Raw genomic sequence first — 26,107 nt, 5'->3', positions numbered from 1 at the left:
GTTATTTAAGCGAAAGACAACCTTTTTATACCGAAGTCCAAGCTTTTGTTTTTAAGAATCAAAACTTCGATCTCCTCCAGCGTGCATCCCGAATCCCAATGTACGCATCGGGATTCTACGATCACCGGCGATTTAAATGATGAGGGTAATCGAAAATCTTGTTAAAGACATCAATTTCTATAATGAAATTTTATTTTGATTGTTTTGATTCGGTTTTTATGGTGCTGCTTCCAAAGTTTGTTGCTCAAATCTGGTGATGAATGATGAGGAGGAGATATTCCAGAAGTTTCGTTCCAGGTTCGTCGCTTAAGTCTTTCGTTTTTGTTTCTTTTTGCCCCCCAATTTTCAGCTTAACATGCCAACACAAACGAACAGTAACGGATCAACGGTCCATTCATTCGGATGCGTTTGTGAGCTTTTTCTCCGATCTAAGCCACAAGTCATGAATGGAACACGTACAAGATCTGAGCGATGAAAATACACACGAAACAACGCGCCTCCAAGTAGAAACAACTTTGACGATCGCGTTGTGCCCGTGTGTGTGTTTCGTTGTCATTCGCCAGCCTCACGACACGACCCGAGGGATCTTCTCCACTGCGCTCCAGCCTCGCGTCTGACAGTGCTTGGGTATGCTGGAATTATAATGATGTTATAATTTATGGTCATCGCTTTTTGTCTTCGACCCGTTGGAGCTTAAATTCTGCTGCAAAAATAGAGAGTTGCTCCTGAGCCAGCTCGCTCGAAACCATGTCGCATGATGATGAATGATAGAGCGAGCATTCCCGTCACCAGGACGCCTCGTAGACTAGTTGTGGTGCAGGCCGTTCCAGAGGCATTGCTGGCGAATGGTATCTATGTACGGCTTGCTCCATTCTGTTATCGCGTACACATCCTTCGGTGCACATACACACACGGGCACAAAACTGGAGCGTATTTGACACGAGCTGTATTCGATGTACGGCGAGTCGTGAGTCGCCACGTAACTGGGAAGAATCAACCAGACCCGAACGGTGAACGAAACGACAGCAAAATAATGGCTTTGACTATTAAATTTTTGCCATTTAAAAAAATGCTCCCGAGACCGCACTCGCGGTCTTCCCCTGCAGAAGATTCTCTCGAAGGTGTACGCAACCAACGCAATACTGTGGCTGAGGCACAAAGCCGCGAAACGAAGCAAACGAACCTGATTAATGTTTTGTTTATGCTCCCTGGTTTAGTTTCGTCCCTCTGCCACAGCACCACGGAAGTGTACTGCGTGCTGAAATGTTGCTCATTTTGTTGTCCTACAATAGCGGTGCCACCTTTAATTTTTTTTTTGCTATCGTCAGTGCCTTCAGGGCAAATTGATGAAACAGTCCCAAAACGTACCTGTAGCGGTTGTAGCAAAGAAGGGAAAAAACCGGGTGCGTGCGTTCGCCAAACCAATGGCCCATTTTAGACAAGGGACTTTGGTTAATTATTAGATATGGACGGGTAGATAGTGGTGACCCTCTGTGATCCCGACGAGTGCAAAAACTGATTCGAAAATTAATTACAACCCGTCCCACACCTAAAACTCACCCATTACGTTCCCCCTCGGACGTGGGTTGTTCTTGTTTGACCCGAGATAGTGTACACGCCTCCCGTAAGTTCTGGACCGCAGGTTGGCTTCTGTGTCTTGCGGCGTAAATCAAACTATCAACACATCGGGCACGCAGGTCACTAACGCCAACGGCAAACCCGAACGGGGGGAAACGGATTGTGAGTCGAACAAACCAATCGCTCTCTAATCCATCCCGGGCTCTTGATCATTAATAATCTGTTGCGAGCTATCACTAAAACCGGACCACTGATGCACTTCGATGCTGAAATCAGTTTCGTTAATGATCCGCTTGCATGTGTTGGAAATTGACTTACAAATAACTTTCGTAAAATACAATCGATTTGGAGCACAAGATATACTATCGAAAAAAGGATCCTGAAGCACAATATTCCTTCATTTTTTTAAGATACGTTATTTGGACGAATTAGGTACACTTTTTTGAAGACTTGGAGAGAAAGAGCACATTTTTAACTGCGATTACACAATTTTAAATTATCAACCTAAACACATACAGAAAACTAATAACACTCACCCGTAAAACAGCAACATTTTCTCTCACACTAGCCACCAGCGTGCACAACTTCCACTGCTACAGTCCTCCTAATTGTTTCACCGCAATAAAACTACAACCCTCTATTTGTCTAATATGGTTTGATTAGAGGCGGCGATTTTAATTCCACCACCAGCAGAACCTCTAATTTCCCGACCAGATCCGTGATCTCATCCAATCGCAAATCAAATCCGGATGTATCGTAATGTTCTGATCCAATCAAACCTCACAACGCTCGTGCGTGACTTCATCGCCTATCGAAACGCATCGAACAGGATTGTTTGCGAACGCGATAAAGAAATGCGTAAAACATCGTATCGTAGTAATAAGTCGTTTCGTTGCTTTGGAAAATCGGTGAGAGGATGAGTGTTGCTAATTACAAGCCGTGATCTACACGCAATTGTGCCTCGACCGACGAAACCGTACGGCTGCTTTGATCCGACCCGAGACTAAATCGAGCCTCCGTAGCATGAGACAATTGTGCGGCCCATTGTTTCGCTGGCGTCTGTTTATCGATGCCCACGTGTACGCGAACGGAAAAGTGATTGCGTTTGCGTCGCAACCCCCAAATACGATCGCGTGTGCATGATGCGTGTACAGGATGTGTCTTGCACGGTATGCACTTGCCTGCAATTGGACGATATCAGTTGTGATTCGATCGTGCCTAGAACAAGCACTGCAGGGTACTGAAAACCATAATTCAATTGTGCTTTTTTTGTTTACAATCTCGATTGATGGAACACTCTCGTTGCCGGCCACAAGTTCAAAACCACGCATATCGTTTTGCCATGATTTGAACTACGACCTGCAATTTATAAAATCAACCACAACGGGTTTACCCTCCGGTACACCGGTTCACCCTCGTTTACTATGCTGCGCACAACATCGTTAAATAGAGAGACATCTCGTTAGCGTTAAGGGAAACAATAAATAAATAAATGCAACCATTAAATGTCCATTTTGGTGTCAGGTGTGAAAACATAAAGGATCAGCTTGTTAAGTGTCCCCCGGGTGACAAACCGGACAAACATGAACCGTACCGTTCCGGTCGGTACCCTGTTTCGCAGTCGGCACGTGTAAAATGGTGATCAATCGCATTTTCAACCGTCTCGATCGTTTCGTTCGTCCGCAAATCCAACGAATGCTGCGATTTTGCTCGCCGACCGCCTGCAAAACCCCTCACACACGCCGCTGATGGATTGTGACACGTAAGAGCGTTTCCGTCGTGTAATGCAATCGTACGCATCGATTCGTCGGTTCGGCTGCCACGATTACCATCGACCGTACCGATGGGGTCCCAAACGCCCAAACATGGTAGGAAAAACCCCCCACCGCATCGTACGCATCGAAACTGCGCCGTCTGCGCAGTGGTGAGAATGCAAAAAACGTGTTGTCCGTGCGAGGTGTAAATTGTCGCACTTTATTCTTTTCGGGACCATTCACGGACTTCCCGGTGTGTGGTGGGCTTCCCGTTCAGCCAGATCGTCTACAGTTTTCCCCCACGCACCTGTATATGGTACCTCAATGGAAGGTAACATGATTAAAACCGGGTCGATTATGTGAATTTTCGTTTCGTTTTCTGGTTCTGGTTTCGTTGATGGGGGCAGAAAAATGGTTTCACGCATGAAGTACGTTTAACTCTTTCTTTTTTCTTTACTACACTTGTCAGCTGATTATGGATTCAAATCATTTCGCTGGCATGAGCAGAGCCCACGGAACAAGCTTTTATTTCCGCGTACCATACAAGTGCATTAAGAAAGTGGTGAAAATATCCAATAAAATTATATCCACTACGGCCACCGCAATGTCTATCGATAAAAAAAGTTACTTTTTTATCATCCTTCCACTTGATGTTTGTACATGAGCTACTAATTAGTCTTTCACTTATCAACCACGTTATAGCCATTTTAAGCTACCGAAATGATAATTAGCCGGTAATGCAGCACAATTAGCTACATTAAATGTCATCCGTTACTGGCGAAGAAGCGGAAACATATCTTTAACTTCGAAGCCAGTATTAAAAAATGCCTCACAAACGCGACCCCATACAACACATTGTCTGTCTGGCAGCGCGTGACGAAACAATAACAAACGTTACCACCTCCAACAATCGGTTTAATGCTTATGCAAACCCCATCCAACGAACGAAAGCAAACAACAACAACAAAAACGACACCAACCAATCGGAACCACGGCCACACCAACTATTTAACGACCGTTGCACAAATCATAGCGATCGGTCGCGATCACGCTAACGACGGCGCCGATTGGATCGTTCGCTTACGCGACACATATAACAACGGTTCAATTCGCTCGATACTGCACAACGGGTAAACAAAAGTGCCCTTCGGTTTGAGCGGTATGGTACAAAAATGATTGTTTTTTTTATATACATAAAGCTTTTACTCCAAGCAGAAGCACTCCCAGCGCACATAGCGCAAAACCGAGTTCAAGCAGTTTCGGAGGTTCGTCGCTTAAGTCTTTTGTTTTGCTTTGCTTCGCTCATAAGCTTGTGACTTTTTTTGGTTTGTCTCCGTTTTCAATCCACCCGTTCGATGCCGAACATGTCTGTTTCCCCTCTTGTGGCCGTGTGTTTGCTTCTTCTCCATCTCCAAAGCTTACCGCGATTGCGAGGCGGAGCAGAGACGACGAACCTTCTTTGCTACGAAAAAAGCTCCGATCGATGGTTTTGCGCACACACACACGTAAAACGCGTTCGTTTCGCGTTCGGTTGGAGCCGCTAGGCAAAACCCGCTCATACACACACAGATATACACGTGTGCTACGTGTGAGCTTTCGTGGCCGCTGCCTGCCGTCTGGCTGATCGCTTCTGCCGCGGTTCATTGCTACCGTGCTCAGGTGATCGGTTTCCGATGCTGCGCTACTGATCGTCGCGTCGCGGGGAGATTTTTGGGGAGAAAACTGAGCTTGGCGAGATGGAAGCCTGAGGGGGTCTTTATTTTTCCTCCCATGCTCTACGGTTGGAGATCGGAAGGTCACGGCTGGAACGCGAGCATCTCGCGTGCCCAGTATCGATGCGAACGCTGAAACAAGTGGGTCCGTGGACAGGTATTGACTAGCTTTGCTGCGTACGGAAGGTGTGTTGCGATATGTTTTTGGTACGATCGGAACATGCAATTTCGGCGTGACGTGGTTTAGCGTGTGAAGTTTCGTAAACGTAAAATAAAAAATAGGAAAAAGTGATTCGTGTTGTTTGGTGTAAATGTCAACATGATTTACCAATGTGTAGAAGAAGTTTAGTCCTGACTTGTATGAAATAGTTGAACGGAATACGTCTTTTGGGATCAGCAATGAACGACAAAATACTTTACTTTACGCAAACATGTGACATTTGTGAATGTTTTTACCATGAGTGTGTGTATGTGTTAAAAGAAATTAATATTTTCTTGTAATTAAAATCACTCGAACAACTTTTTTTTCTGGTAAACTCGCATACACATATAGCACACAAGAAGGTGCAACCAAAACAAGGTGAAATATAAAACGACAAGAAACGGGCAACAAGCGGCAGCTTCACCGTAAGCAGACAGCCGGACAGGCCGGATCGAGCTGACTAAAAACAAAAACAGCTCGTATCAACGTGCCACAGCTGCCACTGTTTTGTAGTTCGTACGTCAAGGATCGTGATTGATAACCGGTTAATTAAGCTCGGAAACCGTAGCCAGGCACGTCGGGAGCTGCGAGCGTCCCCGAACCCCCAAAACGTCACCGGTGGAACACGATGGAGACGTGTGTTTTGATACCGCAGGAATTTGCCCTCGCCGTGACAGGTGTCGGCGCTCGTCACTCGCCCGAACAGACGGCCACCGTTTGGTCCAGCGTGCCGATTCCCCAGGGACGGCTGTGCTACCCGTTCCAGGGCACGGTACGGATCGACAAACTGGCCATCTATACCGCGCTGGCTGAGGATGATGTAAGTAGCCAGTCTTCCACAGAATGTACAGAACACTCTTTGCCCGCAACAGATTTTACTCCATTTTTCCATTGCTCTATTTTGTAATGCTTTGCTGCACACTATTAGCTCGAAAGGGGTTTTCTTGCTGCGCTCCGAAGCCTTGTTCTTCGGGAGGCGCGTTTTGATTCGCTGACCAGCGTGTGAGCAGCGATTGTGCGCAGTCGGGCGTAAAAGAAAAGAAACCCTACACGACCACGGGGGTGACCAGCCTCCCATGACGGTGGGAAAACTTCTTAAAGACGCTCCTACGCGTCCCGCACTCATACCAGCGGGAGTGGGGAAGAAAACACATTTTTTCAAGAACAATCATACACCAAACAGGGATCGCGACTTGTTCGCGACAATTAGAATTTTTGCCTTTTTTTTAAAGACTTCTTTCAGCCCGCTTTTTCTTGCCGAGGTGCAGCGGGAATTATAATTATGATCGAATTAAAATGCAAGAATTATGAGGGTGTCTAGGGGTTGATTCCTTTTTATTTTGTGGTCAGCTCACAACAACAACAACAAAATAAGCTACACACCCGAGTGTTTTACCACCTTTAGTTTTACCTTCCACAACCATCACGGTCAAGGCGGAACTAGAAGCTTTCATAAATATTCCCACACTCTCCTGTTCTGTAAGCACGAACGAGTTGGTGTTCTGAATGAATGGCTTGCGCAGTGGGGTTTGTTTTTTGTTGAAATAAACAAACGAAATACGCCTATTGATGGTTTTGTTAACAGCGACAAGAAGCTATTAACATTGCACAACGGAACATTATTTACTTTATGGTAGGGTGAATATAATCTGTAACCAAAGGGTTTACTGCGCCATAACGCAATTGCAACGAATGATCACTTTGTAAGTGTGATCTAATTTGAGGAGCAGAAAAAAATCGTATCTCGTTTCTCTTATCCCGGCATGATAACGCAAGTAGCGATCGTCCGAACGACGATGCACTTCTCTCTATTAGGGCCCGTCCATCTCACTTTAATTAGACCGATAATGTCCCATTTCATCTAGCCTTCCTTATTGAGAGCGCACCCAGTCTCGCCAAACCAGTTCCACAATTAATCAACGTAACGATCAGCAGTTCATTTACACTTTTTCTCCACGGGGTCTGCAGTAGTGCACTTGCAATAGCACGGAGAAAGGACAACAGCGTAGCACGGAGAGCGAAAAAAAGTGCACTCACAAATCAATTAAAATGCAACGTTCCATATGCAACTTGTCAGCACCGTGTGCGCGCGCCACCACGTCTTCTGCTGCTCTCACCCGATGCACTTTCAATTTCAACCTGAACCCATATGTTTCTCCGTTGCCACCATGGCGATGCTTCCCAACCACTACTGCCAGTTTTCCACACAAACAAACGAAGCAATTAAATCATAAGCAGACGCGCTACGAACAACTCACGCATCCTCCCAGAGTAGCATATCACGTCCCGGCTGGTAGAAACAACCTGTCCACCTGAAGCTGCCAATGACCGGTTGCAAAGCCAACCGCTTGGTTGTGATGCTACAGTTTTCCCACTTTGGAAAAAAAACCGATCCATTTCTCTTTCCGTTTCGGTGCGCGTACCGCTTTATGAGAAACGTGCACCGTACCGCGAAGAGAATTATGATGCTGTGCAATTGAATAATAGAGAAAAATTCCACACAATCTTGAAATAGAAATGACTGCATCAATTAGCCAACGAACAAAACCGGGACCGTGCCGTAGACAAGTTCATGGGCTCGTGCTGGCTCAGGTAGGGCGGCAAGCCCTCTTTATCTCACCCCATCGTAAACGGGTGCCAACAACCTCTCTGTGAATCTGTAGCACGGCTCCACGACTTGTACAATTTCCATAATCAAAGCACAACATGATAAGCGGCCGTTGAACCAGAGCTTATTAGTAGTAGTAGTAGTAGTAGTACTTGCAGTTATTTCGGGTGAATTACTTTCACTGATGAATCAATGCGCTTGCACGAGGGAGGCTGTTGAAGGGTTGACGATTTTGCATAATTTATTTCTGAAGCAAATCCACTCCGGGCAGGGTGTAAACACACGACGCGTCACATAATGAAGTATAATTAAGTCAGATTGCGTCTTGCACTGTCAGTGAATGACCTACGCCTCTGGCAATAGTGGCATTAGCGAATGATGGGAAATTGTCTCACAAACTTGAACTTGAAACTCGGTCTTCGGTCCGACTTTGTGACACGAGGCACCATAAACGGAACGATTTGAAGAGGCATTAAAACTCAAAAAAAAAATACAAGAAGAATGGTACTGGGCCAATTCGAGATAGATGGCGCCGATAATGACGATTTCGGGAATGAAGTGCAGTCGAAGAGACAAAAAAAAGGTTCAGTCCGGTGATCGATCGGAAAAAGAGGCCAAACGAATCCGACCAAACCGTAACAAAAGCGAAGGCAGGATGAAGATTCCAGGACGTAAAAAAAAGGATCGTTAAGAACGGTTTTTGCAGCTGCAGGTGCAGCATCGGATTTGATAGCGCTCCTATTTCCTGCGAACGATCGCTAATTGATGACCTTTCGATGCGCTTTGGAAACGCTTCGGATCGTTGCATCAAGCGTCGATCGATTCTCGGGGTTTAGGCTCGGGACGAGAGGCGTGTGAAAGATTTCGGCGAAAGGCAGGAATGAGTGCTGCATTTATGGCTTACCGGTTGGGGTCATAAATTCGTCGGCAGCGAAGAAAGAAATGATCGCTTCGAGGGATTGTATCGACCATCGATCCAGTCGGTCGAGCGGAATAAGCGGAAAGCCTTGCAATTTGATCGCTCGTTCGGTCGTACGAATTCCCACAGTCGAGTGTTCGGTGGACAGGGTCGCTTTTCGCTGTGACAACCTAATCAATGACAACTCGACACCTGGACAACGTGCTCGATATGCCTACACCTTGCTCTTGAGACAGCCGCACGGATTGAAGGCGTACGAGCCAAATCCACTTCCCAGTGCGTCGTTCTGGTGACTTGCGCGTGTACCGCCAACTCCAAGCAAGAAGGTTCAGAGTTGCAAACCACTTCTAAGTGCATGGTCAAATATACATGCATTATAGTACGTTTTGAGACGCGTGGACACCTCTCTGCTTCCATAAAGGGACTCCAACTAACGTCAGACAGTTGCAATGATAATAAATATCTTCTCTGCTTTGTGTTTGAGTTGGAATCGCCTTGAAAAGTATCGCTGATTCTTGTGATGTGATCGTGGGATAGAGCTTAGGACTCGATCACCCAAGAAGAAGTCCATCAAACCTTATCCCAGTCGCAATGTGTGAATGTATTAATCAAAACCACTACAACACAATGGCGTATGGCTATTTAGAAAGTCCTACCGTTCGACCAAAACAAAGACCACCGAGGCTCGGTTGATTGATTTTTAATTATTTCACCGAGATCGAGCCGTGCGGACTTTCTTTGCCTCAGAGCTACTGGGCAATTGGTTTGTAGGTTGATCGACGCTTTGGAGGACACCTGATGCTGCTTCATCGATCATCGGAGAAACTGACATCGCATGACATCGATCGACTATGGATCGGGCGAAAGTCTTAACCTCACTTTCTGGATTATGTTTCCGTAACCGAATCCTTTTCCCCTTGAAGGGATGGAATGAAGGAATATCTCTGGGTCTTGCATCATGGTCACTGTTATTGATACTGGTTTTTTGTTCTTCTGGGCCGTGGTCAGGTGCTATACCGATACCCTTTCCTTGAGAAGGTCGCACGGTAGATGGTCCATAAATTCTGTACTTAAGATCAGAGAACCTGAGAACCCAAACCAGCTCCTCTGGCAGTGCGTTGAGCGTGAGAACGTCGATCCTCGGACGTCTGTCAGCTGTCGCCCGGCATAAAGAACATGCGATCGAAGGGAAATGGTGGAAAATCAAGGGCAAAGACAGAAGTCAGTGCCAGTTGCATGTCAAAGTGTCCACTTCGTATCATAATCGTCCTCATCCGGTTGCAGATGCAGCACACGCAACGTCCGAGTGCATAGAAAGAGCCGCCGACCAGCGACTCTGTTTGATCTGGTCCTTCCATTCTCATTCACTCGATCATCTGACAGTTATGGTTATTGAATTGGCAACCCATCGCGAATTGTAAGCCGACCCCGCACGCACACAAATACACTCGGGATCTTTATGATAATTGAGCACATAAAGATTGGATTTTAGAGTCCGCTACCTTGGCTTGTAGGTTGGCATGGGGTCGGGATCACCAGTGTTCGGTCCGAGATGCAAATGAGTCGCGTGAATCACAGCGAATGGCCGTGCGGATTGAGTTGTTGCGGAACAGCGGGACTTTCTCCCATGTATTCCATGCATGCGACAATGCACCAGAAGCAAACACGTTTCGAGTTTTGTAATTAAACAATTACTTAATTATGCATAATGCGCGCAGATACTGTTCTCAGTGGAGTTACATACGGGACCGTCAGCGAAAACCAGAAACCATAGAGCCAAGCCTCGCGTCCGAAGGAAAGATATCGTACATCTCTCCAAGAGTCATTCAGTAGCTTCCGAGCATTTGGTTTGGTTTGGTGCTGTTACAGTTGTTCGCGATGTGTGTTGGGTCGTGGATCTTCGACTTGGCTACCGTTCGAACAACTCAATCGCTAATAAAGACATCAGCGCACTGAACGAAGCGTTGATTCCAAACTTTTGTTCGAAGGCGCTCTTACAACGGTTTAATTGAGTTTCCTCTAACACGTTCCCTTGCTTCTCGCCACACGGTGTAGCAGTTGAGCCTCGCAGTCTCGCCGTGACATTAGGATCCAAATTCAGTTGTTCTTGTAGCGAGCTCCTCACCCAGTGATCCCGAGATAAAAAGGCCGACCGTTCATTTGCATAAAAGGCTCAGTGGGCTTCTTCGTGGTCCGAGTACATCACGACCAACAAGACAGTCGCTCTTAATCCTCCTGAAAGCCTTTCCTCGTACCTGGAAGCTGATCCCTGAGGGTCGAGACATCGAGTCTCGAAAGGCACCTCCGGAATCTGGTTGTGTGGAGTAAATTAATTGAAACGGAGGAATCTATTCTCGTGAGGAAGCGTATGGGATTGTTGTTATGTTTGGAGCGTTGAATTGGCGGTTGCGATCGTCGCGACGAGATTTACGAGGGTCACAGAAGCTTAAGCTCCCAGCCATAGGGTGTGCTCGCATGTGAGGAAGCTCTAAATTAGTGTCATTTGTCGGGTTCGGAACTTGTTGTTCTTCCTCGTCGTAGAAGCCAGCATTTGGGTGATCGTTTTAGAGCTAATAAATATTAATTTGGAAGATAAATTGATCACGACTTTGGTCGGTGGTCGGTGGAGGCCGCCACAACAAAACCGAAAGCTCATTCCACCTAATCAGACCCGTCTCGACTGACCAACCAGGCCGGAAGAGCTAACTGGCAAGAATATCCGATAATGTTCTCGGTTGCGTTCATTACCGAAAATGAGTCAGGGCTTTTGTTGTGGAGTTATGGTTCTTTTGTTCTGGATCAAATCGGTAATTCCCATGTTGGAGCTCATCTTTACGAAGAGTGTCCGGCGTTCGTTCCTTTGTGCGTTTGTTCACGTGAATAGGACGCGTGCCGAGGAGCTCATTCTAAGCAAATAATGAAAGAAGCTCTAATTCGGGTTGCTAACCACAGCATCCGGGGAAGGAAATTGGAAAATCGTGATCATGTTGCAATTGTAAAGCGACCGAAATAGTCTTCGTTTCGACTGCTCATTCTTTCTCTCTTGCTGGCCCACATTGGATTAACAGGGAGTCTTCTAATCTGGGACGGTTTGTTGGAATATTAGAATATAGAAGTAAAATTGTATAACTGAGTATTCGATGATAACCTTCGAAATGAAGAATTGTCTCCCAAATGGATGTTTGAAACAAGAGTAGAAGATATTTGTTCATTCGCTGCAGAACAAATGGCTCAATTCGGATGATGAACGGCGTTGCGCTTGTTGAGCCTCTGATACAGTAGTACGTCTTGTATCGTATTTCAGCTAGATGCTAGAGTCTGATTGCGATCCCAGCGTGGGTCCATTTTGAAGCATTTGACCAACGGTTGAGGTTCTTTGGGAAGATGAAATCCACCCGTGGAATGGCGTCTCCCATGGCTCCGGAACAAATTGAAGTTTATGTGCGTTAAAATCTATCTCCTGCTGACCTCGAGACACTCCAAGCCCAAGCCCTAAAACGAAAGAAGAAACCACGACATAAACGATCATCCCGTACACTGGCGAACGAGATCGACGAGCGATGCCGTGCTTTATTGGAGTCATTTTTATGGCAATCCGTTATTTTACTGCCGAAAGTCGATGGACCGAATATGTCTATCTCCAGCTCGTATCTTCCCCTACGCGGATCCACCTGAAGTATCTCATTTAATGATGATCGTTCGCCCAGGATGCTATCGATCTTTATGGTTATTCTGGATAATCGGAAGGATCTGAGATGGGTGGATCAGCCGGTATGGGAGTAGTTTGTTTCGGAAATTAATAGAAGCCCGGCTTGGTCGTTTCCTATTCCACCGAAAATCTGATAATAAACGAATAAATCAATAAACCATCGTTTCGTACGAGCCAATGGCCGCAGAACGCAGGAAGCAAAACTAGTTTCTAGGGTAGAACTCTTTCCCACATCATCACAGGCACGGACAGTCTTTATGAGTTGATCTGCTCACCAACGCAACATTCGAGCTGCAAACACAGCTCGGTCATTCTCATATTCATAAATCAAATGCGATAATTGTGCATAAATTGTCAAACACACAATTTGTTTTGCACTACCAGCTCGATCGTGTCTCGCGTCGAGAATTGGGCGAGGCATCGCGATCGGTGCTATTGGATTGTGGTCTGAGCTAGAATAAATCACCCTGGGCTTGGAATGCAGACGAGTGGGAGCTGTGGACTGATAAATCAGCAGACAATCAGGAGTGACAATTTTTCCACTCGACAGTAGCACTATTTGTGATCGTTGAGAAATAACCCTAGAACATCTCTTCAATTGAATTTTATGTGTTGCGAAGTGCTTGAAGTAGACTTTTTAGATGACAAAGTGTGATTTGCTTTAATGGATTCACACAATAATGCTATAGAGAAGAGCAGTTTGAGGATGGAGTAGAATTTTTTACATATTTTCCCATGGACGAGAATTAGATTGGCCTATGGTTTAATATCTATTTCTTGAACAAATTTATTATAAAGGGATACTATTTGGTAGGAAATTTTCCTTCATTTATTCTACGAAAAATGAGCTCTAAAACTCATCCCTAAATTGCCCAATGTCGCAACGATCAAAGACTTTTAAAACCTTACTGTCCTCGTACATCTTGCTAGGAATGAAGGGATCAGTAATCATTCCACACATTTTCGGCCCAACGATGGCATTTATTCAAGGTTTCATAGCGATACAAAAACAGCTCCGAGAAAGGGCCATCATTTTATGGAATTCATCTTCTCGTTGGAAGGGTTTGTTGACTTCCCAGGAATCGGTAATGTCTTTCGATGCCCTCAAACGCCACTTCCCATACGAAAACCGTGTAAGGTCAGCTACAGCGAAATTGCAAATTATGATCATCAATTTGGTATCATTTTTCGATCTTTTCCTTCCTGTCCCCGAGAGGCGATCCCGACCTGGATACGACTGGAAGCGATGCACACAGCCTCCGCGACAACAAGTAGCGCGAAGCGGAAATTTATTTTATCTCCTCATATATATTCATAAACATTTCTGCAATCTTTGGCTGGGCAGTAATGGCGATTGGAACGATCGATCGCCGGACGAGCACCGGGAACGACTCAGGCAGGTGGCCATCGAAATATATTATCCAACATTTGTAATTTCGATCTGTATCGATCTGATCATGAATGGTGCGGGCTTTTCTCCTTCATTCCGATGTCCACTTAGATATGTATCGCCTAAGGGCATACGGAGGCGATGGGAAGCCTCTTGGACAGGGATCGACGGATGTTTACACTCGTTAAGAGTCTTCTTCGTCGATGGTGCGAGTGCGGAAGACGGTGTTTGAGGCTTGGAATCGTAAAGTGACAATAGTTTAACGCTTCGAAACAAGGAAGGGAGATCGCTCTAGCCACCCTCTGTGCTGAATGGTCGGTTTACGTGTCGGTGGTTACATGGTTGAGTAATTTTTCATAAATCACAAGAAGGGGAACATTACCTGGGGCGTTTGAGGCGGATAGTTCACCAGAGTGGAACGAGGTGTATCCGACAGTAGGGGAGAAAATAAAAAGGGGGCGTTAAAGAGTCATTAATTAAGGCATTACGAGCTGTCATTGACGATGCATGTTGTCATCATGTCAGGGGGTAAATCACACGTGTTGAGTGAAAGCGTACGATTTAACACAGGAAATAGCTATTAGCTGTCGTTGGTACCTCATCGCTTGTTAGTACTGTACAATAATCGTATGTTTACACTCCCTCCATTACAGATTCGACATCGGTTTGGACTGTACGACGAGATCACCACTGTCAATGGACGAACGGTACGACACTGCAACTGGATCCGGTTCCTGCGCGTGTCGGAAACATACGGCCCACAGGTGAACGTGGTCTGCGCCAAGGTGAAAGGTGAGCCGATCTACGAGATCGTGAAGGCGATCCCGTCGCATCAGGAGCTGGTCGTCTACTATCTGCCCGAGGGCCCCGAGGAACTGTTCTTCATCCGGATGCGTAGCCAGCTGTATCGCCAAACGATGGACTCGATTCTCGAAGGTAAGCAGCGCCCTCTGCACGGCCTAATACCATTTAAGGGGAATCGCAAAGAAACAAAAGCCCTCGTTCGAGATCATCTCGAAACTATCTGCGATAGCATTCATTTCACCCATCACACGTACAGCTCCCAGCACACGCACACACACGCTCTTCGTACCGGGAGAGCGATTTTTCGCAATAAATAAAATAGTGATTTTATCAATAATAGCCGGCTCTCGTTTGTGTAATCGGGATCGCGGTTTGGAGGACGTGAATTGTGGCTCCAGCTACCAGGACATGGCCCACAGAACGATCGCTCCCGAAAGCGGGCTTAAATTAATACACACAAATGAGTGTTGTGTTTCTTAACAAGAAAATAATTGAAATAATTCGGTAGATTACCCTTCGAGATTATTGGGTCGCGGTTGGGAAGTTGGCATTCCTCTTGATGCTCAGGTCCGGGGGAATTTCGCAGTCCGATGGCCATTTCCTTTGTGCAGTTGCAGCTGTACATTTGTTGCACCTTTCCACTCGACTCCGTTTTCGAGTCGAGCGTTAACTCAAAAGCATTTATAATGATCTCCTTTCTGGAGTTGGAGAGTAGTTCCTGGGGGTTGCAAGCGCAAAACTTGGGACTCGGGAGAATCGGGAGTAATTAAGCCCGAAACTGATTTCCATAACACTTTGCCTCGCACAGACCTGGTGGGAATTAATTTCCTGTCACCAGGTTTACGGCCAGGAAGCTTACCGGTTGCAGCGAGTGTTTGTGTGCGAAATGATAAAACTCCCGACTGCACAATTAATGAAGCGGTGTGAAATGAATGAGCTAGATTAGCGCTAATGATCGTCGATTAATAAACGAGGCGTTAAGTGTAGCAGCTTCGGGACCGCGTGAGGCTCACAGTGTCAAGAGTGTGTGTCATGCACAAATACGCATGTTGCGATCAACGTTAGCTATGATCACTTATCGGACTCTTTCCTAACGCATTCGCAGACTCACCGCTGGACCTTTCGACGTCGCTCCTGTCGAGGGTGATGCTACCGATCTCACCGTCGTCCGGCGCCGAAGATGAACACAAGTCGGTGTCCGGCGACGACTCATCGATTTCGATCTCGTCCGGAGCCAGCACCGGTGGGGATCGGTGTGACGGTGCGCTGGACCTCGAGCTAGCGGCGATCTCCACCGGACCAGGATCCCGAGCATCGCCCAAAGCTCGTCCTACGGCCCGTTCCGAGCGGGCCATGTTACCGTGTGAAGTGTGCGGGAAGGCGTTCGATCGTCCTAGTCTTCTGAAGCGTCACATGCGCACGCACACCGGCGAAAAGCCACACGTGTGTGGTGTGTGCGGCAAGGGCTTCAGTACGTCCAGCTCGCTGAACACGCACGTCCGGATACATTCGGGTGAAAAGCCCCACCAGTGTCAGGTGTGCGGCAAACGGTTCACCGCCAGTTCCAACCTCTACTACCACCGGATGACGCACATCAAGGTAAGGCAAAGAAATATTTGTTTTTTTTTTACTGCAGCAAAATTTCGTCCAAAGGAAGAAAGGTCGCACCATTCCACGATCGTCCAGTAATTAAAACATTTATCCCTCCTTATCGGTTTTTATGAGTCGTCTTTGGATTCGCCATAACCCCTTTCCGAACCTGAATCTGCAATACGTTTACGTCAAGATCCTCCCGTATTTCTGACAACAGCACAACAGTTCGTGTTTTTTATGATTATTAGCCACTTTAATTACCACCCGGCAAGCTATCCGGCCGGACAGTGCACCATCCGATGGAATATAAACCGAATGCACTCCAAAGCCATAGCCAGATACGGTTGACCATACGTCTCATCATTTGCAATCAGAGAGAATTTCTCAATTTTCGCATTTTTTTTAAACACCGCACAGAATACAGTCAGGCGACGATTCTGAAAGGTTCGCACCGGGCGAAACCCATAAAACCCGTTTATATCTCTGGCAAACGGTCACTTTCATCTACCGAACCGGTGCTCGTGCGAGTCTGTATGAGTTCGCAAGTTGGGTCCTGGTTGTCTTTCGGAACTTAATTAAAAAGAATTTATTAAAAAGATAATTAGACTGGTTTCTGTGGTTCGCAAACGGGGGAGACCGTACTGTGCCATACGATCGACACGCAGTGCGATACGCTGGGAATGCAAGCCCGATCGCCCATTCCCGGCGAGACGTTCGAATCTTGCGTCGATCCCATCAATCAAAGTCAGCTTCAATGTTGTCACCCGGTTCGATGTTCTACCTCCGACACGGTTCCCTTGCCGTAGCACGATTAAACAAACCGACCGATACCATCCCATGATCGATTGAGTTGTACTGGAGCTGGTGTCCAGGTTTAGATCTTCGTCCTATGCGTACCGTTGTCATCTCCCGAGATCAGCCCAAGATACAGCTGTGTCCGTAAATATCAAACCACGGTTTGGGGCTGTCGAGTGTTGGTACGCGGTGATACTTCTCAACAATATTTACCTACAACGTTTCGGGACGAGTTGAAACCGTTGACGAAACTTCCAACCGCAAAAGGTCACTCGAACGTCGTACAGCTTTAAGCTGAAGTTTTGTCACAATGGGAAACATGAAACCAGCGGACTCGATAAGATATCATATCCAGACGTACAATTATTTTCTCAATGACAAAAACACGCCCCAAGTCCACCCGTCGCCACTCTAAGGGCTTGGGATTTGTTTTCTTAATTACGTCTGTTTTTCGATGACCGACAAAACTGATTAGTCCGCCGGCTTGTGGACTAATTTAATACGACAAAAAAAATCTGTCTTGAAAACACCTTTGTAGTGAATATTTCTGACTCCGTTATTTCTTAAAGTCTCCTAAATGAAAGCACTTTTGCTAATGTTTTAATAATAAAAATTAAAAAAAAAAAAAGAAAACTGATACACTTCCACCTCGCGACATATGGTTGGAAAGCGAAGTGAAACTAATTTCCAATATAAACATTCATATTTCCCTGATAAACACCAAAAACAACCTCTTCCCGGAATGAAGCCATTCCGTTTCTGTAATGGACCGGTTTTTAATAAACATGCAGGAGCAGTAGGGGAAGAGAGAAAGAGAGTTCATTAAGAAGCAGAACGTAGATGGTAAGAGACTGTAAGATGCTGTTTCATACAATTTAACTTCCACCCTTAACCGCATCCTTGGCTTCTGGATGTTTGGAAGTTACCTGGAACGAAACGAAACCACAACATAAAAATTATAAAAAAAAAATATCATAAAAGCGCCGCACCGCCACAGGCCCAACCAGAGGGCCAGTGACACAAGAACGGGCAAATCGAGACCTCGGCGATAATGCACCATTTACGTTATGACCCGTAGCATTTTAGGGTGTATCGATATACACTTTTCGCGACATTTTCAAACCACCTTTAGTTTGCTTTTTGTTTTGCTTTCGGAACACAACCAATACGTTCCCGGAACGAATCTCCAAACATCCTTCCTTATCCTTCATGACCTTCGTTCCTTCTTCTTACCGTTTTACCTTACCGGTGACTTGGCGGTGGATGAAAAGAAACGAACCTCACTCGGTCTGAAACGTTTCCCTGTTCCATTTGGTCATACCTGCCTGATATTATTGCTCACTACCAAGCTGCTTACGGGGATCCATTTCGCAAACATTTATTTGGTTTGGAGCGAACTCGACTCGTATCGGGGCTTCCGGGAGTAATCTCACCAGAAGCTACAGTACAGTTGTAGCGAAAGCACATAATCGAAAGTGATGCCACAGTGTGCTCCCAATCGTCAGTTGGCATGTCGCGCATGCAACGGGGAAAGAGCGAAACGAGGCACGATTAAGAACGTCGTGAGTTACGAGCAGCTATTAGTGAGATATGCTTTGATGCGATGCCGGCAAAATTGTGGCAATTTTGTTTTTTTTTTTTTTTTTTGTAAAGAGTTACCAACTGGTTCATGGTAGGGAATAAATGTCCACAGTAAAACGAACAGTTTTTGGCCATCTTTTGCACATGGGCAATGGGATTGGTGAACCCGGATTGTTTACACAATCCACTGTAATTGAAGCCATTCTTTAGATGTTGATCAACATTTCCAAAATTACAAGTACTAGAGCTTAGTTGATCTTCAACTTTCAGACTTGGTTTGTTAATAATTTTTGATTTCTGTAGAGCTTTTGTACCGAAATGCCATCACAAACATAAGCACCAATTCCATTTATACAGCTGATGTTTGTGCGCTTTAAAGCTAACCCATTATTGAATCTTTTCTCCCTCAAAAAAAACGGCAACATTTGTTAGATACGGCGAAGACCCAAAAACAACCCTTCTCACAAACACACAAAAAATACATCCGTTCCCTGCCCGGTCGACAGGTTGATTGCCGGGTAATCATAAACCAATAAAAACTGAAACAATCCTTCCATAATCAAACCGGGAAGATCCAAAGCACGGAATACATTTAACCCAACATGGCGGGTATGAGTGTAGCGTTCCAAAAGGACATAAAAAACGAAGCTGAGAAGATTTTTATCCAAAATTCCTGTCCGAAACATACCGACAACAAGCAGCACCTGCCGTAAAACCTGCTCGTATTGCATCCATTCGGGACGGTCTTTTCTTTATCGTTTTGATTCGAAAAACAAAACCTTTTAGAATCGATTTTTATCACATGACTTTACAATACTATTTAAAACGAGCGATTTCATTACCGGAACAAAGTTACAACCATTTCCACTTAGATGATTCAATTGATTCTAATTGCTGTGTTTCTCATGTTTTCTATCTTTACTTTCACTCTTCACCCATACCGTCCACCGCCAGGATAAACCGCACAAATGTAGCCTCTGCTCCAAGTCCTTCCCAACGCCGGGTGATCTGAAATCGCACACCTACGTCCACAACGGTTCCTGGCCGTTCAAGTGTCACATCTGTTCGCGGGGTTTCTCCAAGCAGACCAATCTCAAGAATCATCTCTTCCTGCATACCGGTAAGTACAGTATGTTCAGCAATATAACCCCTTGGTACGGTAGTGCGCAACAAGAAGAAGCTTTTCCTTTGTCCGATGCAATTGCAACAATCGACGAGCGATCGCACATTCTACACGTTTCACTTTTAAGCTCAATTCAACAACGCAAAAGAAGACAACAAATGGTTCCACTCACCTGTTCGTTAGTGAAAATATTAACAAAAGCCTTCGGGGGTTAAAAAAAACAACAGGGAACTGGATCCATACCAACACTAGTGTGCGCTCTTCCTTTTCGCATCGCTTGAAGGACATGCACATGGCGTTTGGCCGTTCGAGGCTCTCATTTCGTTCGTGGGTCCCCTGCACGTTTGCGTGTACAGCGGAAACATTTGGCTTTCGACATGCTTGATTTAGGGCCGGAACTTTGAAAGGAACCGGTAACCACCAACACTAAACTCCAATTTATTGAGGGCATTCGTGTCCTGGTCGATACGGACAGCATATGCAGTCAGGTTTCTGCTCCCTGCCTGACAGTCCAACCCAAGAAAAAAACACCGCTCTAGGGCTGAAGGTGAAATGTTCAAAATAAAACGGATGGAATTGGAGAGAAGGAACAAAAATACGAGCGTCTGAAAAGTCAAGTGGTTCGTTTTGTTGGCGTGATCGAAGGAAATGAAGGAACGATCATCACCACCACCAGTAACGCAGGTACGCGTAATGCATAAAACCCGGGATAAATGTTCCCAACGTGCAGGAACCATCCCTTTATATGTGTGACCCAGCATAGACCAGCACATCCTTCTACGTTAGCCTTTAACGATCATCCGGTTCCTGACTTCCTGACGCGCCAAGTGCCATGCTGGTCTGTTTGGCAATCAATTGTCGTTGTGGTCCTTTTTTTCCGTTGCATTTCTTCCTATACACAAGATAATATTTTTATAATCCACGATAAATAGTACCGGAATTTCGATATGGGCGAAGGGTGTTGATACGTTTTTTTTTATCTTGGTCCAAAATGAATCCAATTTTCTCTGTACTATGCTTGCATCGAAGTTCCCACCGGTAGGTTAATTGAGGAAATGGGTAAAGTGAGATAAAAAGAAACGTAACGAAGCACTAGTCAGGATAAGACCGGGGAAAGGACCCGACCTGTCCATCATAGTCCATATCGAGAAATAGCTTTCACGCCATTGTTTTGATTGATGACGGCCATTTCTAGTGTGGAAGCAGACAGGATCTGGAATGGTTTTTTTCCTCCTCCGAATAGTTTGAAGGATTAAGATTAATTTCTAGATAACCTTGCGTTTAATACTACAACTGGGTCGGGACTGAATGTTGATCATATTCCAGAGAAGAAAAAAAAACGCTCACACGCTATGATAGCTCTATTAGAACGCCTGCTAGGACGATATTAATCCAATACGGCACGAAGGATCACTTTTCTCACGCTACAGCTGGAAGCGTGGATCACCAAGAATGATGTAGAACAATCAAATAACGCACGATAATGACTGCGCAAACGTTAGAAGGTTGATCTCCTACCAGCTACCATAAGCTGATTTTAGACTTATATGCCCTGCTCATGTGCTGCTTAAAACAAATTCATAGCAAGTGACTGTAAGCTCACGATGCAAAAAAAAAGCTTTTATTTTTCTATAAATCATCTGTTCATCTCAGCCTAAAAACAGTAGCCATGCCTAGGACAGCTACGGAGGTAGAGAATATTTATGTTACAGCCAAGGCTTCGTGATCGGGTCGGGTTGGATAATTTCCCCTTCATTAATTACCATAAGCCATAATTAATCAGCACAACCAAAGTACGGCGCGTTTCTTGGTGCAGGAACACCCGTAAATCCCTTTTTTTCCCAAATCATGCCTCGGCGAGATGATGTTCGCTTCCAGCTAAGCCGGGGAAAGTCGAGCATGGTTTGTGTATTAGCTAACCCGTTCACCGCGGTGGGAGATATTAATTGCCACCGTTCGTATCGTGCACCGTGGCCGATCAGATTCTAGAACGGATAATAGACAATTCGTAAGGCAATCCACTCGCTCGGTTGGCGCCGTGCCAGTTGATTGACTAGACAAGAAGAGGCTGAGGAGCCTCTTTATGTTTAGTTTTATTTGTTTTGTCTCATTAATAGGTGCACAACAAAGTTTCTGTTAAAACAAATATAGCGGTACAATGAGTTGTATTATTACAATAGGAATGCAATAGAATTGGAAATAAAGAATATAGCTTACACTGTGCAATGCTTTAAATAAAAAAAGAATAAAAAATAATCAAAACAATTCTAAAATTTTGCCTATCTCCCAAGGCTAAAAGCCCTATCATTTTTTGAGAAACTCAGCAAAATTTAAAAATTCGATATATTTCAACGCGAATTTGTTTCAAAAAGTTTCTTTTCACTCAAATAATGCTTTAAACTAAAAACATAATAAAAAATTCAGAAAATTTTTATTTTTAATTTTCAACTCGAAAATTTCATAAGGCTTACCCCTTACGTTTTTTTTGGGAAATTTTGCAAAAAAATGAAATTGATTTATTTTAATGCCAATTGGTTGCAATATGTTTCTTTTCACTCAAGTAATGCTTTAAATAAAAAAAAGAGTGAAAAATAATAAAAAAATCAAAAATTCAAAAAAATGAAAATTTACTAAGGCACATTTTTGCACCAAGTTTTGCCTATAACTCGGTCGGTATCCAACGGATTGCCAATCTTTAACCTGTGGTCGATAGATGGCACCAATGGCTACATTTTCTTCTTGGACAGCCATGCTCTCAAGTGTCCGTGCCGGAAGTTATTCGAGGAACAAAGTTCCTTGCCCTGTTTGAAAAAATGTAAAATTTTCCTCATTTTTGCACCAAGTTTTGCCTATAACTCGGTCGGTATCCAACGGATCGCCAATCTTTAACCTGTGGTCGATAGATGACACCAATGGCTACATTTTCTTCTTGGACAGCCATGCTCTCAGGTGTCCGTGCCGGAAGTTATTCGAGGAACAAAGTTCCTTACCCTGTTTGAGAAAATGTAAAATTTTCCTCATTTTTGCACCAAGTTTTGCCTATAACTCGGTCGGTATCCAACGAATCGCCAATCTTTAACCTGTGGTCGATAGATGGCACCAATGGCTACATTTTCTTCTTGGACAGCCATGCTCTCAGGTGTCCGTGCCGGAAGTTATTCGAGGAAAAAAGTTCCTTACCCTGTTTGAGAAAATGTAAAATTTTCCTCATTTTTGCACCAAGTTTTGCCTATAACTCGGTCGGTATCCAACGGATCGCCAATCTTTAACCTGTGGTCGATAGATGACACCAATGGCTACATTTTCTTCTTGGACAGCCATGCTCTCAGGTGTCCGTGCCGGAAGTTATTCGAGGAACAAAGTGCCTTACCCTGTTTGAGAAAATGTAAAATTTTCCTCATTTTTGCACCAAGTTTTGCCTATAACTCGGTCGGTATCCAACGAATCGCCAATCTTTAACCTGTGGTCGATAGATGGCACCAATGGCTACATTTTCTTCTTGGACAGCCATGCTCTCAGGTGTCCGTGCCGGAAGTTATTCGAGGAACAAAGTTCCTTACCCTGTTTGAGAAAATGTAAAATTTTCCCCATTTTTGCACCAAGTTTTGCCTATAACTCGGTCGGTATCCAACGGATTGCCAATCTTTAACCTGTGGTCGATAGATGGCACCAATGGCGACATTTTCTTCTTGGACAGCCATGCTCTCAAGTGTCCGTGCCGGAAGTTATTCGAGGAACAAAGTTCCTTACCCTGTTTGAGAAAATGTAAAATTTTCCTCATTTTTGCACCAAGTTTTGCCTATAACTCGGTCGGTATCCAACGGATTGCCAATCTTTAACCTGTGGTCAATAGATGGCACCAATGGCTACATTTTCTTCTTGGACAGCCATGCTCTCAGGTGTCCGTGCCGGAAGTTATTCGAGGAACAAAGTTCCTTACCCTGTTTGAGAAAATGTAAAATTTTCCTCATTTTTGCACCAAGTTTTGCCTATAACTCGGTCGGTATCCAACGGATTGCCAATCTTTAACCTGTGGTCGATAGATGGCACCAATGGCTACATTTTCTTCTTGGACAGCCATGCTCTCAGGTGTCCGTGCCGGAAGTTATTCGAGGAACAAAGTTCCTTACCCTGTTTGAGAAAATGTAAAATTTTCCTCATTTTTGCACCAAGTTTTGCCTATAACTCGGTCGGTATCCAACGGATTGCCAATCTTTAACCGTTGGTCGATAGATGGCACCAATGGCTACATTTTCTTCTTGGACAGCCATGCTCTCAAGTGTCCGTGCCGGAAGTTATTCGAGGAACAAAGTTCCTTACCCTGTTTGAGAAAATGTAAAATTTTCCTCATTTTTGCACCAAGTTTTGCCTATAACTCGGTCGGTATCCAACGGATTGCCAATCTTTAACCTGTGGTCGATAGATGGCACCAATGGCTACATTTTCTTCTTGGACAGCCATGCTCTCAAGTGTCCGTGCCGGAAGTTATTCGAGGAACAAAGTTCCTTGCCCTGTTTGAGAAAATGTAAAATTTTCCTCATTTTTGCACCAAGTTTTGCCTATAACTCGGTCGGTATCCAACGGATCGCCAATCTTTAACCTGTGGTCGGTAGATGGCACCAATGGCTACATTTTCTTCTTGGACAGCCATGCTCTCAGGTGTCCGTGCCGGAAGTTATTCGAGGAACAAAGTTCCTTACCCTGTTTGAGAAAATGTTAAATTTTCCTCATTTTTGCACCAAGTTTTGCCTATAACTCGGTCGGTATCCAACGGATTGCCAATCTTTAACCTGTGGTCGATAGATGGCACACAATGGCTACATTTTCTTCTTGGACAGCCATGCTCTCAGGTGTCCGTGCCGGAAGTTATTCGAGGAACAAAGTTCCTTGCCCTGTTTGAGAAAATGTAAAATTTTCCTCATTTTTGCACCAAGTTTTGCCTATAACTCGGTCGGTATCCAACGGATCGCCAATCTTTAACCTGTGGTCGATAGATGGCACCAATGGCTACATTTTCTTCTTGGACAGCCATGCTCTTAGGTGTCCGTGCCGGAAGTTATTCGAGGAACAAAGTTCCTTACCCTGTTTGAGAAAATGTAAAATTTTCCTCATTTTTGCACCAAGTTTTGCCTATAACTCGGTCGGTATCCAACGGATTGCCAATCTTTAACCTGTGGTCGATAGATGGCACCAATGGCTACATTTTCTTCTTGGACAGCCATGCTCTCAGGTGTCCGTGCCGGAAGTTATTCGAGGAACTAAGTTCCTTACCCTGTTTGAGAAAATGTAAAATTTTAGCAAACTTAAAAATGTGATATATTTTCATGCAAATTTGTTGCAATGTGTTTCTTTTCACTCAAATAATGCTTTAAACTAAAAATATAATAAAAAATCAGAAAAAATTTTTTTTTAAATTTTCAACTTGAAAATTTCATAAGGCTTACCCCTTACGTTTTTTTTGAGAAATTTTGCAAAAAAAATGAAATTGATTTATTTTAATGCCAATTGGTTGCAATATGTTTCTTTTCACTCAAGTAATGCTTTAAATAAAAAAAAGAGTGAAAAATAATAAAAAAATCAAAAAATTCAAAAAAATGAAAATTTACTAAGGCACATTTTTGCACCAAGTTTTGCCTATAACTCGGTCGGTATCCAACGGATTGCCAATCTTTAACCTGTGGTCGATAGATGGCACCAATGGCTACATTTTCTTCTTGGACAGCCATGCTCTCAGGTGTCCGTGCCAGAAGTTATTCGAGGAACAAAGTTCCTTGCCCTGTTTGAGAAAATGTAAAATTTTCCTCATTTTTGCACCAAGTTTTGCCTATAACTCGGTCGGTATCCAACGGATCGCCAATCTTTAACCTGTGGTTGATAGATGGCACCAATGGCTACATTTTCTTCTTGGACAGCCATGCTCTCAAGTGTCCGTGCCGGAAGTTATTCGAGGAACCAAGTTCCTTATCCTGTTTGAGAAAATGTAAAATTTTAGCAAACTTTATAAATGTGATATATTTTCATGCAAATTTGTTGCAATGTGTTTCTTTTCACTCAAATAATGCTTTAAACTAAAAACATAATACAAAATCAGAAAAAAAATTTTAAAAAATTTTCAACTCGAAAATTTCATAAGGCTTACCCCTTACGATTTTTTTGAGAAATTTTGCAAAAAAAATGAAATTGATTTATTTTAATGCCAATTGGTTGCAATATGTTACTTTTCACTCAAGTAATGCTTTAAATAAAAAAAGAGTGAAAAATAATAAAAAAATCAAAAAAATTCATAGAAATGAAAATTTACTAAGGCACATTTTTGCACCAAGTTTTGCCTATAACTCG

At 44.3% G+C, this 26,107-nt stretch overlaps 1 protein-coding gene and 2 long non-coding RNA genes across 6 annotated transcripts in view; 2 read left to right on the top strand and 1 right to left on the bottom strand.

The window, feature by feature from the left end:
• The window catches only part of LOC125763475 (zinc finger protein 391-like), a 223,971-nt gene that overhangs the window by 192,664 nt on the left and 5,200 nt on the right, over positions 1–26,107 (top strand). For 2 of the 3 annotated variants that reach the window (XM_049426712.1, XM_049426710.1), the window contains 3 exons: positions 14,526–14,808; positions 15,782–16,275; positions 19,600–19,765. In XM_049426712.1, the coding sequence (XP_049282669.1) occupies positions 14,526–14,808; positions 15,782–16,275; positions 19,600–19,765 (943 nt within the window). Of the gene's footprint in view, positions 1–4,694; positions 6,067–14,525; positions 14,809–15,781; positions 16,276–19,599; positions 19,766–26,107 lie in introns of those variants that run through there. The other variant, XM_049426711.1, reaches the window with a different exon arrangement.
• On the bottom strand, positions 22,626–24,836 carry LOC125763637 (uncharacterized). 2 transcript variants are annotated; one of them, XR_007418372.1, is made up of 3 exons: positions 24,750–24,836; positions 23,229–24,178; positions 22,626–22,658 (listed from the first exon to the last, which is right to left on the bottom strand). It is a non-coding gene; the product is annotated as an uncharacterized LOC125763637 (long non-coding RNA). The 2 variants fall into 2 exon arrangements; XR_007418371.1 differs by lacking the exon at positions 22,626–22,658 and adding an exon at positions 23,006–23,038.
• On the top strand, positions 22,832–24,751 carry LOC125763638 (uncharacterized). Its single transcript, XR_007418373.1, has 3 exons — positions 22,832–22,907; positions 23,668–24,047; positions 24,619–24,751. It is a non-coding gene; the product is annotated as an uncharacterized LOC125763638 (long non-coding RNA).

The sequence above is a fragment of the Anopheles funestus genome, chromosome 2RL (assembly GCF_943734845.2).
Source record: "Anopheles funestus chromosome 2RL, idAnoFuneDA-416_04, whole genome shotgun sequence".
Taxonomy (NCBI): domain Eukaryota; kingdom Metazoa; phylum Arthropoda; class Insecta; order Diptera; family Culicidae; genus Anopheles; species Anopheles funestus.
The sequence above is the reverse complement of the archived record's forward strand: the minus strand, read 5'-3'. Positions and strand labels throughout refer to the sequence as shown.